Raw genomic sequence first — 16,198 nt, forward strand, 5'->3', positions numbered from 1 at the left:
CTCCTAGTAGAAAGGTATCAACCAGGCACGGCCTAGTTCCTAAAATCCTGGGCCCATTCTCTCAGGCTGCTTGAGGATTCACAGGCTCCTTAATGGAAACAGGCAGTAAGAACAGCAGGACGGATGAAAGCCTACTCAGAGAAACTGACATGGAAACATTTTACCACAAACACTTTGGGATAAAGTGGCCTTATCTCAACCATTACCTGGATAAAATGGAAAGTAAAGAATCAAAGAACTATTTAAGAATTCTAGGGGTTCCTGGAAGCGTGACAAATGATGTCTTCAAAGCATTCTGCCTCCAACTGGCAACAAATGCTTGGAACATGACATGACAGCAAAGTCTATCTAGGTGACAGAAGCAGCAAAGAAGCTCTCAAGACATTAGCTAAAACCAGAAATTGAATTTCTCTACTCCTAGGCTATTTCAAAATTCATGAAGTGCACAGGATTTCTACACAAATTATTTACCTTGAGACACTGAATTTGTGTACCCGAAGAATAGCTGCATCAGAAATTATGGATAGCCATGGCTACCTTTGGGATCACAGGTAAAGGCCACTACTAGAGAAATTCCAGAGATCATGCAAAGCTCTTTATAACCACTGCTTATGTAGAGCTCTTTGAGGACAATGAAGAGAGCCTGGAAACAACAGAATTTCTGAAGGACAGTTGGCTGAGATGAACTAAAGAAATCTATCAGCGGCCTCCAGGTTGTAAGCCACGATATACAGCCTATTTTTGGTTAAATTATGTAGGAATTTTTCATTGCATAAAATCTGCACCAGACAGTATGTGACAAAGTAAAAAAAAAAATAATAATTCAGAAGAAGATTCCAGAAGTTTTATTTTTTTGATTATTTTTGATTTTTATTAAAGTTCTGGGATACATATGCAGAACGTGCAGGTTACATGGGTATACATGTGACATGGTGGTTTGCTGCACTTATCAACCAGTCATCTAAATTAGGTATTTCTCCTAATGCTATCCCCCACCTTGCCCCCCCCAACCACCAACAGGCCCCAGTGTGTGATATTCCCCTCCCTGTGCCCATATGTTCATTGTTCAACTCCCACCTATGAGTGAGAACATGTGATGTTGGTTTTCTGTTCCTGCGTTAGTTTGCTGAGAATGATGGTTTCCAGCTTCATCCATGTCCCTGCAAAGGACATGAACTCATTCTTTCTTATGGCTGCACAGTATTCCATGGTGTATATGTGCCACATTTTCTTTATCCAGTCTATCACTGATGGGCATTTGGGTTTGTTCAAAGTCTTTGCTGTTGTGAATTGTGCTGCAATAAACATACATGTGTATGTGTCTTTATAGCAGCATGATTTATAATCCTTTGAGTATATTCCGGGTCAAATGGTATTTCTAGTTCTAGATCCTTGAGGAATCACCACACTGTCTTCCACAATGGTTGAACTAATTTACACACCCACCAACAGTGTAAAAGCATTCCTATTTCTCCACATCCTCATCAGTATCTGTTGTTCCCTGACTTTTTAATGATCGCCATTCTAACTGGCGTGAGATGCTATCTCATTGTGGTTTTGATTTGCATTTCTTTTTTTTTTCTTTTTCAGATGGAGCCTCTCTGTTACCCAGGTTGGAGTGCAGTGGTGTGATCTCGCGTCACTGCAACCTCCGCCTCCCAGGTTCAAGCAATTCTCTTGCCTCAGCCTCCTGAATAGCTGGGACTACAGGTGTGTGCCACCACACCTCGATAATTTTTTGTAATTTTAGTAGAGACAGGGTTTCACTGTGTTAGCTGGGATAGTCTCGATTTCGGTCACCTCGGCCTCCCAAAGTGCTGGGATTACAGGCATGAGTCACCAGGCCCGGACCCTGATTTGCATTTCTCTAATGACCGGTGATGATGAGCTTTTTCATACATTTGTTGGCCACATAAACGTCTTCTTTTGAGAAGTGTCTGTTCATGTCTTTTGCCTACTTGTTGCTGATTTTTTCTTTTCTTGTAAATTTGTTTAACCTCTTTGTAGATTCTGGATATTAGCCCTTGGTCAGATGGATAGATTGCAAAAATTTTCTCCCATTCTGTAGGTTGCTTGTTCACTCTGATGATAGTTTCCTTTGCTGTGCAGAAGCTCTTTAGTTTAATTAGATCCCATTTGTCAATTTTGGCTTTTGTTGCCGTTGCTTTCGGTGTTTCAGTCATGAAGTCTTTGCCCAAGCCCATGTCCTGAATGCTATTGCCTTGGTCTTCTTCTTGTTATGTGGTCTGGGGTCTTACGTTTAAGTCTTTAATTCATCTTGAGTTAATTTTGGTATAAGGTGCAAGGAAGGGGTCCAGTTTCAGCTTTCTGTATATGGCTGGCCAGTTTTCCCAACACCATGTATTAAATATAGAATCCTTTCCCCATTGCTTGTTTTTGTCAGGTTTGTCGAAGATCAGATGGTGGTAGATGTGTGGTGTGATTTCTGAGGCCTCAGTTCTGTTCCAATGGTCTATATATCTGTTTTGGTACCAGTACTATGCTGTTTTGGTTACTGTAGCCTTGTAGTATAGTTTGAAGTCAGGTAGTGTGATACCTCCAGCTTTGTTCTTTTTGCTTAGGATTGTCTTGGCTATACAGGCTCTTTTTTGGTTCTATATGAAATTTAAAGTAGTTTTTTTTTTTTTTTTTTTTTTTTTTTTTTTTCTAACTCTGTGAAGAAAGTCAGTGGTAGCTTGATGGGAATACCATTGAATCTATAAATTATTTTGGACAGTATGTCCATTTTCGTGATATTGATTCTTTCTATCCATGTGCATGGAATGTTTTTCCATTTGCTTGTGTCCTCTCTTAGTTCCTTGAGCAGTGGTTTGTTGTTCTCCCTGAAGAGGTCCTTCATATCCCTTGTAAATTATATTCCTAGGTATTTTATTCTCTTTGTAGCAATTGTGAATGGGAGTTCACTCATGATTTGGCTCTCTGTTTGTCTATTATTGGTGTATAGGAATGCCTGTGATTTTTGCACATTAATTTTCTATACTGAGACTTTGCTGAAATTGCGTATCAGCTTAAGGAGTCTTGGGGCTGAGACGATGGGATTTTGTAAATATACAATCATGTCATCTGCAAACAGAGACAATTTGACTTCTTCTCTTCTTACCTGAATACCCTTTCTTTCTCTTGCCTCATTGCCCCAGTCAGAACTTCCAATACTATGTTAAATAGGAGTGGTGACAGAGGGCATCCTTATCTTGTGCCAGTTTTCAAAGGGAATGCTTCCACCTTTTGCCCATTCAGTATGATATTGGCTATGGGTTTGTCATAAATAGCTCTTATTATTTTGAGATACATTCCATCAATACCTAGTTTATTATTTTTAGCATGAAGGGATGTTGAATTTTATTAAAGACCTTTCTGCATCTATTGAGATAAACATGTGGTTTTTGTCATTGGTTCTGTTTATGTGATGGATTATGTTTATTGATTTGTGTATGCTGAACCAGCCTTGCATCCCAGGGATGAAACAGACTTGATCATGGTGGATAAGCTTTTTAATGTGCTCTAGATTCAGTCTGCTGGTATTTTATTGAGGATTTTCCCATCAATGTTCATCAGGGATATTGGCCTGAAATTTTCTTTTTTTGTGTCTCTGCCAGCTTTTGACATCAGGATGATGCTGGCCTCGTGAAATGGGTGATGGAGGAGTCCCTCTTTTTCTATTGTTTGGAATAGTTTCAGAAGGAATGGTACCAGCTCCTCTTCATACCTCTGGTAGAATTCGGCTGTGAATCCGTCTGGTCCTGGGCTTTTTTGGCTGATAGGCTATTAATTACTGCCTCAATTTCAGCACTTGTTATTGGTCTATTCAGGGATTTGACTTCTTCCTAGTTTAGTCTTGGCAGGTTGTATGTGCCCAGGAATTTATCTATTTCTTCCAGATTTTCTAGTTTATTTGCATAGACGTATTTATAGTATTCTCGGATGACAGTTTTTATTTCTGTGGGATCAGTGGTGACATCCTCTTTGTCACTTATAGTGTGTCTATTTGATTCTTCTCTTTTCTTCTTTATTAGTCTGGCTAGTGGTCCATCTATTTTGTGAATCTTTTCAAAAAACCAGCTCCTGGATTCATTGATTTTTTGAAGGGTTTTTTGTGTCTCTATTCTTCAGCCCTGCTCTGATCTTAGTTATTTCTTGCCTTCTGCTAGCTTTTGAATTTGTTTGCCCTTGCTTCTCTCGTTCTTTTAATTGTGATGTTAGGGTGCTGATTTTATATCTTTCCTGCTTTCTCATGTGGGCATTTAGTGCTACAAATTTCCCTGTAAACACCGCTTTAGCTGCGTCCCAGAGATTCTGGTACATTGCGTCTTTGTTCTCACTGGTTTCAAAGAACTGATTTATTTCTGCCTTAATTTCATTATTTACCCAGTAGTCATTCAGGAGCAGGTTGTTCAGTTTCCATGTGGTTGTATGGTTTTGAGTGGGTTTCTTAATCCTGAGTTCTAATTTGATTGCACTGTGGTCTGAGAGACTGTTTATGATTTCTGTTCTTTTGCACCTTTTGAGGAGTGTTTTACTTCCAATTATGTGGTCAACTTTAGAGTAAGTGCTTTGTGGTGCTAAGAAGAATGTATACTCTGCTGATTTGGGGTAAAGAGTCCTGTGATGTCTACTAAGTCTGCTTGGTCTAGAGCTGAATTCAATTCCTGAATATTCTTGTTAATTTTCTGCCTCAATGATCTGTCTAATATTGACAGTGGGGTGTTAGTCTCCCATTAGTATTGTGTGGGAGTCTGTCTCTTTGTAGGTCTGTAAGAACTTGCTTTATGAATTGGGTGCTTCTGTACTGGGTGCATATATATGTTTAGGATAGTTAGCGCTTCTTGTTGCATTGATCCCTTTACTAGTATGTACTAATCTTCTTTCGTCTTTTTTTATCTTGGTTGGTTTAAAGTCTGTGTTATCAGAGACTAGGATTGCAACCCCTGCTTTTTTTTTTTTTTTTTTTTTTTTTTTTTTTTTGCTTTCCATTTGCTTAGTAAATATTCCTCCATGCTTTGTTTTGAGACTTTGTGTATCTGTATGTAAGGTGGGTCTCCTGAATACAGCACACTGATGGGTCTTGACTCTTCATCCAGTTTGCCAGTCTGTGTCTTTTAATTGAGGCATTTAGCCTGTTTACATTTAAGGTTAATATTGTCATGTGTGAATTTGATCCTGTCATTATGATGCTAGCTGGTTATTTTGCCCATTAGTTGACGCAGTTTCTTCATACGTCAATAGTGTTTACATTTTGGTATTTTTTTTAGTGGTTGGTACTGGTTTTACCTTTCCATATCCAGTGCTTCCTTCAGGACCTCTTGTAAGGCAAGCCTGGTGGTGACAAAATCCCTCAGCATTTACTTGTCTGTAAAGGATTTTATTTCTCCCTCACTTATGAAGCTTAGTTTGGCTGGGTATGAAATTCTGGGTTGAAAATTCTTTTCTTTAAGAATGTTGAATATTGGCCCCCACTCTCTTCTGGCTTGTAGGATTTCTGAAGAGAAATCTGCTGTTAGTCTGATGGGCTTCCCTCTGTGGGTAACCTGACCTTTCTCTCTGGCTGCCTTTAACATTTTTTTCTGCATTTAAACCTTGGTGAATCTCACGATTATACGTCTTGGGGTTGCTCTTCTCGAGGAGTATATTTGTGTTGTTCTCTGTATTTCTGGAATGTGAATTTTCTGCACCCAGTTCGAACTTCTCAGTGGCTTTGTTTACACTGTTAGTGGAAAACCACGTACTCAAGCCTCAGTAGTGGCAAACACCCTCCCCCCACCAAGCTCTGTAGTCCCAAGTTGGCTTCAGACTGCTGTGCTGGCAGCGATAATTTGAAGCCAGTGGATCTTAGCTTGTTGGGCTCCATGGGAGTAGGATCCACTGAGCAAGACCACTTGACACCCTGGCTTCAGCCACCTTTCCAGGGGAGTGAATGGTTCTGTCTTGTTGGCATTCCAGGCACCACTAGGGTATGAAAAAAATCTCCTACAGCTAGCTCAGTGTCTGCCCAAACAGCCTGTCTTGCTAGGTTGGGGAAGTTCTCCTGGATAGTATCCTGAAGTGTGTTTTCCAACTTGGTTCCATTCTCTCCATCACTTTCAGGTATACCAATCAAACGTAGGTTTGGTCTTTTCACACAGTCCCATATTTCTTGGAGGCTTTGTTCATTCCTTTGCATTCTTTTTTCTCTAATCTTGTCTCCACACTTTATTTCATTAAGTTGATCTTCAGTCTCTGATATCCTTTCTTCCACTTGATTGATTCAGCTACTGATACTTGTGTATGCTTCACGAAGTTCTCATGCTATGTTTTTCACCTCTATCAGCTCATTTATGCTCTTCTCTAAAGTGGTTATTCTGGTTAGCAGTTCCTGTAATCTTTTATCAAGGTTCTTAACTTCCTTGCATTGGGTTAAAACATGCCTCTTTAGCTCAGGGGAGTTTGTTATTACACACCTTCTGAAGCCTACTTCTGTCAATTCGTCAAACTCATTTTCCGTCCAGTTTTGTTCCCTTGCTGGCAAGGAGTTGTGATCCTTTGGAGGAGAAGAGGCAAACTGTTTTTTGGAATTTTCAGCCTTTTTGAGCTGGATTTTCCTCATCTTCGTGGATTTACCTACCTTTGGTCTTTGATGTTGGCGACCTTCGGATGGGTTTTTTGTGTGGGCGTCCTTTTTGTTGATGTTGATGCTATTGCTTTCCATTTGTTAGTTTTCCTTCTAACAGTTAGTACCCTCTGCTGCAGGTCTACTGGAGTTTGCTGGAGGTCCACTCCAGACCCTGTTTGCCTGAGTAGCACTAGCAGAGGTTGCAGAACAGCAAAGACTGCTGCCTGTTCCTTCCTCTGGAAGCTTCATCCCAGAGGGGCACCCACCAGATGCCAGCTGGAGCTCTCCTATACGAAGTGTCTTTTGACCCCTGCTGGGAGGTGTCTCCCAGTCAGGAGGCACAGGGATCAGGGACCCACTTGAGGAGGCAGTCTGTCCCTTAGCAGAGTTCAAGCACTGTGCTAGGAGATCTGCTGCCCTCTTCAGAGCTGTCAGGCAGAAATGTTTAAGTCTGCTGAAGCTGTGCCCACAGCTGCCCCTTCCCCCAGGTGCTCTGTCCCAGAGAGATGGGAGTTTTATTTACAAGCCCATGACTAGGGCTGCTGCCTTTCTTTCAGAGATGCCCTGCCCAGAGAGAAAGAATCTAGAGAGGCAGTCTGGCTACAGTGGCTTTGCTGTGCTGAGGTGGTTTCTACACCCTGTTCAAACTTCCTGGCGGCTTTGTTTACACTGTGAGGGGAAACCACCTACTAAAGCCTCAATTATGGTGGATGTCCCTCCCCCTACCAAGCTTGATAGTCCCAGGTCGACTTCACACTGCTGTGCTAGCAGTGAGAATTTCAAGCCAGCAGGATCTTAAGCTTGTTTGGCTCCATGGGGGTGGGATCTGCTGAACAAGACCACTTGGCTCCCTGACTTCAGCCCTCTTTCCAGGGGAGTGAACAGTTCTGTCTCGCTGGCGTTCCAGGAGTCACTAGGGTATGAAACAAACAAACAAACAAACTCCTGCAGCTAGCTCAGTGTCTGCCCAAATGGCCACCCAGTTTTGTGTTTGAAAGCCAGGGTCCTGGTGGTGTAGGCACCTGAGGGAATCTCCTAGTCTGCGGTTTGTGAAGACCGTGGGAAAAGCGTAGTATCTGGGCTGGATAGCACCATCCCTCACAGCAGGGTCCCTCACGGCTTCCCTTGGCTAGGGAAGGGAATTCCCTGACCCCTTGCACTTCTCGGGTGGGGCAACACCCTATCGTGCTTCTGCTTAGCCTCTGTGGGCTGCACCAACTGTTTAACCAGTCTCAATGAGATGAACTGGGTACCTCAGTTGGAAATTTAGAAATCACCCGCCTTCTGCATTGATCTTGCTGGGAGCTGTAGAGCAGAGGTGCTCCTATTTGGCCACCTTGCTCAGATAATTCCAGAAGTTTTATTTTTTAAAATTTCAATAATTAAACATTATAGACCTTCCATTTGTCATCAAAGAACATATGATTTTAAAAAAAGATCATTTTGCATTTTATTAGTCGTTTAGAAATGACAGCAGAATATCAATTATTCTATAATTCATAATATTAGATTTATTAATCTGTGTGGAAACAGATTAAATCATTCTTTTCTACTACTTATTTTCTCATCTTATGAAATGAGATTATGTTTACATTATAAGATTGTTAAAACCTTGTAGATAATATATTTCAAACTGTTCACTATTTGTTGAAGATGGTCAGAGATCTCTCTCTTTTTTTTTTTTTATTAGAGACAGGGTCTTATTCTGCCACCCATGCTGGAGTGCAGTGGTGCAATCATAACTCACTGCAGCCTCAACCTCAACCTCCTGGGCTCAAGTGATTCTCCTGCCTTAGCTTCGTGAGTAGCATGAGTAGCATGTACCACCACTCCCAGCTATTTCTTCTTCTTCTTCTTCTTTTTTTTTTTTTTTTTGGTAGAGTTGAGGTCTTGCTATGTTGCCCAGGTTGGTCTTGAACTGTTGGCCTCAAGTGATCCTCCTGCCTCAGCCTCCCAAATTGCTGGGATTACAGGTGTGAGCCACCACATCCAGCTAGGTTAGAGATCTTAATGAATCAACCAAGGACACTGAGTTGGCTAATGTTGTGTCTCCAATTAGTGCTACCACATCATGAATGCCAAAAAAGCAGAACAGGGTGGTTAAAATCCTGGCCTTGCTACTCACTAGCTGTGTAACCTGAGCAAATTTCTTAACCCTTCTGAACTTCTCAGTCTATCTCTAAATTTAGGGTAACATTACTACTTTAAAGGATGGTTTGTAAGGATTTAATATATAAAAAGTGCCAAGTACTGTAAAAGCCCCTAACGTATTGTATTTGTCTCAAACATTTTAAGTCCGGTTTCTGATTCTTGGCTTGGTACATTTCAATAAAAGCTCACAAAGCCTATGAAAATGGGAAACCTTCCTACAGATACCTGCATTCCCCAAGTTAGCCCAGTGTCGTCCTCTGAAGATATTAAATGTAATGCTTAGGCCTTGCTGTCTCCCTCTCTCCTTCCTGTTCCTCCAAGGTTTGGGAGCTAAACTGACTGACCCTAGAGAAGTCAGATGCTGCACCTACTTGACTAAAAGTCTTGTCACTGCTCAGATACTCTGAATACTCCTGATGGTATGGAAGTGCTCATAGTATTATCTTCTTTGATATGACCACTACCTGGGTTGGATCCAAGTTAATGCCATGTTTTCAAACACTCATCTGTAGTAGTGGCTATTCTCTTTGAGCGGCAACCGTTTTCCACATTAGTCACCTGGCTTCTTCTAGTCCTGTTAAAATCCCTATTTGTAAGGCCCACATTAAACTCCCAGTAAGCAGTTGATGATGACCATTCCATTCATTTCTGAATCTCCATGTCATTACCCTCATCAAGACAGGGCTGACTATAAAAAGGATAAAAAAGTCTCAGGTGGGGTTCTGAAGGCAAATTTCCTGTACTAAAGTTTTCTCTACAGTCATTAAAGTCCCAAATGCCTTAAAATTGAATAATTAAAATGATTTCTGTACTTATTACAAAGTCATCTCTGAATAAAGTGTATTTTTAGACAATGATCTCAGGATACCTTTAGCAGAAGGGTAATTCCACATTCAAATCTAGTCATATGAGGAAAAATTAACATAAAGCCTGAATGTGCTCACAACTAATAAAAATAATTTTTCTAAGCAGAGAATTTTCTAATAAAACCATCAGAAAATATGATGATTATTCTGATAGTTTCAGAAATCTGTGATTTAGAGATTTCATAAACAATATATTTGTTAGTAGTATTTCAAAGAGCATAAACATTGTTTACAGTTTTTCCCAAGACTGCACATATGACACCCTAGAATGGCCTTCAGAGTCAGACACAAGGACTAGGTCAGTTAATGTGGTGGCCAGTGTTCTCCTCTTCCATCTGAGAACCACACTTGCTGATCTCAAAGGTGCTCCCCATCAACAGAGAGGGTACAGCCTGGTGGTAAGCATGCTTTAAATGTTTAAGTAGAACAAAGTATCTTCACATCAAGGATAGGCCTTAGAGCAACTAAGGTGGTAGCCACCCCAAAGACTTATCAGATCTTTGAAACTGTATGTGAGAGCCAAGTGCAAATGAGACTTTTGTCATACATGCTGTCAGAGAATGGTGATAACTATTTTTTTTTAACCAAGTGGAACTCTTCATGCTATCCCAATACAGGCATGTGAAATTAGTAGATGTCACAAAAAATAAGTTACCTCATTTTTAACTGAGCCCTCAATAATGGGGGGAAAAAACAGATCAGGTTAAAACAGACACATAATTACTTATATTCTCTCACTTCAACTGTAAAGAACTGATCATTGCTATCACTGCCCATGTAATGTGGAGATCCTCCCACCTTGAAATGCAATCCCCCACTCTTTTGGAATAATTGTTGCATTAAGTTCTAAAAGAGAATAATAATTACATTGAGTTCAGGTTTTAGAATGCACTCGGAAAAAAATTAGTACCATGCTACAGGTAGCATACCAGAAAAACATGGGTCTTCACATTCCCATGATACTGCATATAAGCTAGTGACATAAATTACTAGCAGATATATTCTGATCATTGCAAATTTCAACATGCATTTAAATTTAAATGTAGAATTACTATATCACAATTAACATGAAAGCACCTTTTTCAACCTAACACTAATTCTTACAATCTTTTACATTTTGATGAATAAATATGAAGAGATTATTAAAGTCATTTATTACACACACACTCCAGAAATCCAAACAGTTAAATAGAAACGTGTGTTTCAAAGCAAGAGTCATCCATATATACTGCTCAGCAAACATTAAATATCTGTGACCACCCAGTTTTTCAACTTTAGCTCTTTAAGCCCTCAGAGTTTCAGCCTCCCCTGATTAATTCTCCTTTAATGAGACTTCCAAGTCTATGATATTGATTTACTACTGTCAGAATTTTCCTAGCATTTGTAGCTATGAAATAATTTCAACTTAAATTACAGAAGAATAAGAAAGGTGCCTTTTCAAGAAAAAGAACTATACACATTCTTTTCAAGGAGGAAGGAAAGGGAGAACTATTCTCAAAATTAAAGACCATACATACCAATTTTAAATATCATTATTACCTCTAAAGGTGGCTGAAAATGTATATTGACTATATTGGTGAGTTAGATGACCACTGTAACACAGACCATTTTAACACCTGCCAGTCTTGGGATTTATTTTGAAGAAAAATTTAGAGGAAAACAAATGTTATAATGTAAATGTCCATGTCATCTGGCCAGAAATGAGTACCTACACAATGTATAAATTGTTCCAGCATTTGACTGATACTTAATTTTGCTAGAAAATGGTAAAGCAACGGAAATTCTTGTCTGTGTTCAATTGATCTGGTGCAATAATCACTTTAGTACTAAAACTGAGCACTCTGAATTACAAACTTAATGAGTGAAGACTGAAAACATGCTTACCACGGGTTGTAATGGGGCACCAGGCATCATGGCATTGGCTAGTTGCATTTGCTGGGCCAACATGGCCATGTTCTTCTGCTGAATCAAGTTATTGCGTCCATTTATCTCCAACTGCGTTTTTAAATGTGGGGGTGGATGAAGATATTTGCAGTTCTCCCTGGAGCAACGGCCCTATAAAAACAAAAGCCGCAAATGTCAGCTTAAAAAAGAATAAAATCAGCGAATTATGACAAAAAATATAATGCAAACCACCCATTTGAATGTATCATGGGTTTTTCACACAATGCACTGTCCATATCATTTGCTCATACATTTAGAACAAGTAATGAATTCACCAGAATGTATTATCAATATGAGAGGTTGAGACATTTGAAAAAGTTTAAAAGCTTAAAGAGTTTCAATTATTTTAATAACATTAGCAATAATATTTCCAGATTCAAGTTTAAAAATCTACCAACTGCTAGGGTAATACTAAAACATAGAATATCAAATAAAGAATATCAGTCTTCTTTCATAATATCTTCCTGGTTAAATTTAATGATTTAAGAATCAAAAGTTCTATAATTTATTTTCACTTGTACTGAAATCTTAGGAAAAGAACTTAGAGGACTCAAGGCATATTGTATCTTCAGTAAAACACCTTTACAAGTATCTAATAACAAATAAAATTAAAATTACTACTAGGCTTTACCAGCCCATGCATTAGGAATTTACAATTAAAAAGAAGAAAACTCCCATGTGTTCCCACTCTATATAGAGATTAGTAAGTATAATGAAATATTGGTGAAAATGTGGCCTTTAACTTTTCAAAGATAAATCTAGTCTTCTCCGTTTCACAAAATCTATGAAACAATAAAAAACGGATATATTTACCCCCCAAAAAATTTTTAAAAATGGAGAAACTAAGTTGCTATAAGCCAGGAATGGTGGTGCACTACCTCTATACTCTGTCCTCAGCACTTCATTCTAGTACCTTCCTTGAATATATACCACCCAGACCATCCTACCAATGAACATAGCCTGGACTGAAATAATGGAGAGAAATCACATGTGTTTAGTGTCTTAGCACTTTGGGAGGCTGAGGCAAGAGATCCCCTGAGCCCACAAGTTTGAGACCAGCCTGGACAAATAGTGAGAGCTCATCTCAAAAAAAAAAAAAAAAAAAAACAGAAAAAAGAGGGAAGGAAGGAAGGAAGGAAAGAAGGAAGGAAGGAAGGAAGGAAGGAAGGAAGGAAGGAAGGAAGGAAGGAGGGAGGGAGGGAGGGAGGGAGGGAGGGAGGGAGGGAGGGAAGGAAGGACGGACGGACGGACGGAAGGACCCACCCCAAAAAACCAAACCTTACTATAGGTAGGGGCATGGTGGCTCACGCCTGTAATCCCAGCACTTTGGGAAGCCACGGCGGGTGGATCACAAGGTCAGGAGATCAAGACCATCCTGGCCAACATGGTGAAACCCTCTCTCTACTAAAAATACAAAAATTAGCCAGGAGTGGTTGTAGGCGCCTATAGTCCCCGCTACTCAGGAGGCTGAGGCAGGAGAAGCGCTTGAACCCAGGAGGCAGAGGTTGCAGTGAGCCAAGATCGCGCCACTGCACTCCAGCCTGGGTGACACAGCGAGACTCCATCTCAAAAAAAAAAAGTTACTATAAAATAATAAGTATAAATATAACTTCCTTTTGGATAGTTCATTTTAATAAAAATATTCATTAAAGTCTATAATATGCAATATGGTGTGAGACACTCCGCCCACATTATTTCAATATATTTTCAAATCATATCAATAGTAGCAGATCTCATCAACTACCTTGACAACGTCTTTCAGCAATAAATCTAATTAAAACTGTTTACAAACAGTACAATAAAAGATTTTTCTTTTTTTTTATTATACTTTAAGTTCTACGGTACATGTGCACAACGTGTAGGTTTGTTACATATGTATACTTGTGCCATGTTGGTGTGTTGCACCCATCGACTCGTCAGCACCCATCAACTCGTCATTTACATCAGGTATGACTCCCAATGCCATCCCTCTCTCCTCCCTGCTCCCCATAATAGGCCCTGGTGTGTGATGTTCCCCTTCCCAAGTCCAAGTGATCTCATTGTTCAATTCCCACCTATAAGTGAGAACATGTGGTGTTTGGTTTTCTGTTCTTATGATAGTTTGCTGAGAATGATGGTTTCCAGCTGCATCCATGTCCCTACAAAGGACACAAACTCATCCTTTTTTATAGCTGCATAGTATTCCAATTGAAGCCATCATTCACATTCTAAAAAAAACCAATTTAGTATAATTTAACTTTATACTATAAAACTGACTCTGATGCTTATACTTATGATAAAAATCTGTCATAATTCTAATTTAAATGATCGGTTTTGGCTCCTTTTGTATGAGGTTTTTAGGAATGCCTCTACACACAAGCTTCGTGTAATACTTGAAATCAGTAGGCAGTGGAGGACAGTGGATAGCAAGGACCTTACAGGTCTCATGAGCTGGGACAGAGGCCTACCTCTCTTACTCATCAAGTGCATGAACTGTATAAGAAGCTAACTGCTGTAAGCCTCAGGCTCTCTATCTAGTACATAATTATTAGAAAATGTGTATCACTGCCACCACAATTTAAATTGTGTATCAAACAAAAGAAAAACAAAACATTGGTATGAAGATGATTTTTTAAACATCTATTAGTTATGGCTATTGGTATGCTCACAAAGTAACATATATATTAAACTTATTCCATATAAAATCACCATGCTTGATGTATGTTGGGATCATGAGCGCGTTATCAGCTTAAAAACATCTTGATACAAAACAACCAAAAACAACCTTAGATTCCCAAGATAAACCACAGAGTAGGACTGGCAAAAATAAATAACTCCTGGATGGCATATGGTCTAATTTCAGGGATATTTAGTTGAAGTCTCCTAGGAAAAGCCTGCTTTTTCAGTACAAAGAATAATTTGGCTGTAAGAGAAATTCTTGTTCTCAATATCTCCGCATCATATTTCTTACTAAAACTGGATTTCTTTAAATGCAGATAAGTGGGGTTATGGTCACCACGAGAATTCACTTCCCATCAATTCACTCACGTCAGTTTCTATAGTTCCGTAAATTGTACACAGATAGCCCTGAGCCATGAACCTGACCTTCCAACACTAACTCTGGTCTTCCTAAGCACTTCATTCCAGTACCTTCCTTGAATACACACCACCCAGACCATCCTGCCAATGAACATAGCCTGGACTGAAATAATGGAGAGACATGTGTTTGGTATACATTCTGCATCAGTGAATCTCAAAAATTTTACAAGGAGCTCAGACTTTTGATTTTCATTCTGAATATATGACATCTACTCAGGAAAAATGCTGTTCTCCTACATTTCTTATCTATGGTAACTTTATCTGCCCACCTTGATTTGATTGTGTTGAGCCTCTCACTTTCAAAAAGCTGTGTTCCTAAGAATCAACTGATATTTGGTGAAAAAGTATATAGACTACCAAGACTCTCCCACAGAGGGCTGTGACCATAGGTTTGAGGGCCCAGAAATTAACATTTTAACAAGCATTTCAGGTGATTCTGATATAGCAGAAAACGCTACAAAATACAATTGTGCAAAGCCAGATAAATTTTCATTTGACATGTGTGGAAAAAATAACAGAATAATGTCTGCAAATGATACTAGATAAACTCGGCTTCTTAGGAAGTTTAAAACATGTTTAATGCTGACTCTTCTGCTGAATGATTACAGTTTGACAGATAAAAAGGTCAAAAATAAGTTAGAATAAACATTCTCCATTAGAATTACCTAAAAACACCAGGAACATACCTTCCTTTGAGAGTTAAGGTAAATACTATGTTGGTATGTTGCCAGCTTCATCCATCTCAGCCCTCAGTAGCATCACACCTCAATAAACATTCACAGCATAAGTGAATGTTCATTTCTTACTAAATGCCTCAAGATGAACTGTATTCTAACTCTATTCTAGAGACAATGGAGATAATAGAAAAAAACTAAGTATGATACCAAATCTCGGTTCTGAGTTGTACTGACCTAATGATGCTTTTATTAAGAGGTCAGTCGTTTAAATAATGCATGATAAAGCTGGCCACAATAAAAGAAGAAAAGGAAACAGAAGGAGGTTTGTAAGTTTCACCAGGGACAAAAGGAGATTTGTATAGACATTCAATATTTCTGGCATCCTAAAATCTATACAATGACAATACATTTTAAAAGTCTAAGAACAGAAATTCATCAGTATCTAAAATTCACATATATAGACTTTTATATGGGAGCTACTACTCTAAATCATTTAGAGATTTCACTTCAAGATACATTAAATTGGGCTGCTAGGTTTATGCGAAATATAAATATAAAAGATCTTTGTCTTCAGTTTTGATAGGTACAGGTAGCTCCAACTATTGAGATAACTGTGTAATTTTATCAAATATAGCTTTGTTCAAATTGTAGCTATGTTACTTATTTGCTGTGTGACCTTGTGGAAGTTAGTGAAATTCTCGGAGTGGTCACATCTTTTCTATATAATAGTAACAATAACATCTCATTGGTGATATATGAAGATTAATAAGTAACAGGCCATCCTCACAAATGGCGCCTGGCATAATAGGCAGTCCATAAATATTAGTTACTTTCCTCTCTTTTCTTATGTTCTCAAGCTAATAACAAGCAGCAGT

At 39.1% G+C, this 16,198-nt stretch overlaps 1 protein-coding gene across 21 annotated transcripts in view; it reads right to left on the reverse strand.

The window, feature by feature from the left end:
- Positions 1-16,198, reverse strand: part of MBNL1 (muscleblind like splicing regulator 1) — a 266,635-nt gene that overhangs the window by 38,320 nt on the left and 212,117 nt on the right. For all 21 annotated transcript variants that reach the window (XM_030928665.1, XM_030928624.1, XM_030928616.1 and 18 more), the window contains one exon: positions 11,509-11,679. In XM_030928665.1, the coding sequence (XP_030784525.1) occupies positions 11,509-11,679 (171 nt within the window). The remainder of the gene's footprint in view (positions 1-11,508; positions 11,680-16,198) is intronic.

Source organism: Rhinopithecus roxellana, chromosome 1 (genome assembly GCF_007565055.1).
Source record: "Rhinopithecus roxellana isolate Shanxi Qingling chromosome 1, ASM756505v1, whole genome shotgun sequence".
Classification (NCBI taxonomy): Eukaryota; Metazoa; Chordata; class Mammalia; order Primates; family Cercopithecidae; genus Rhinopithecus; species Rhinopithecus roxellana.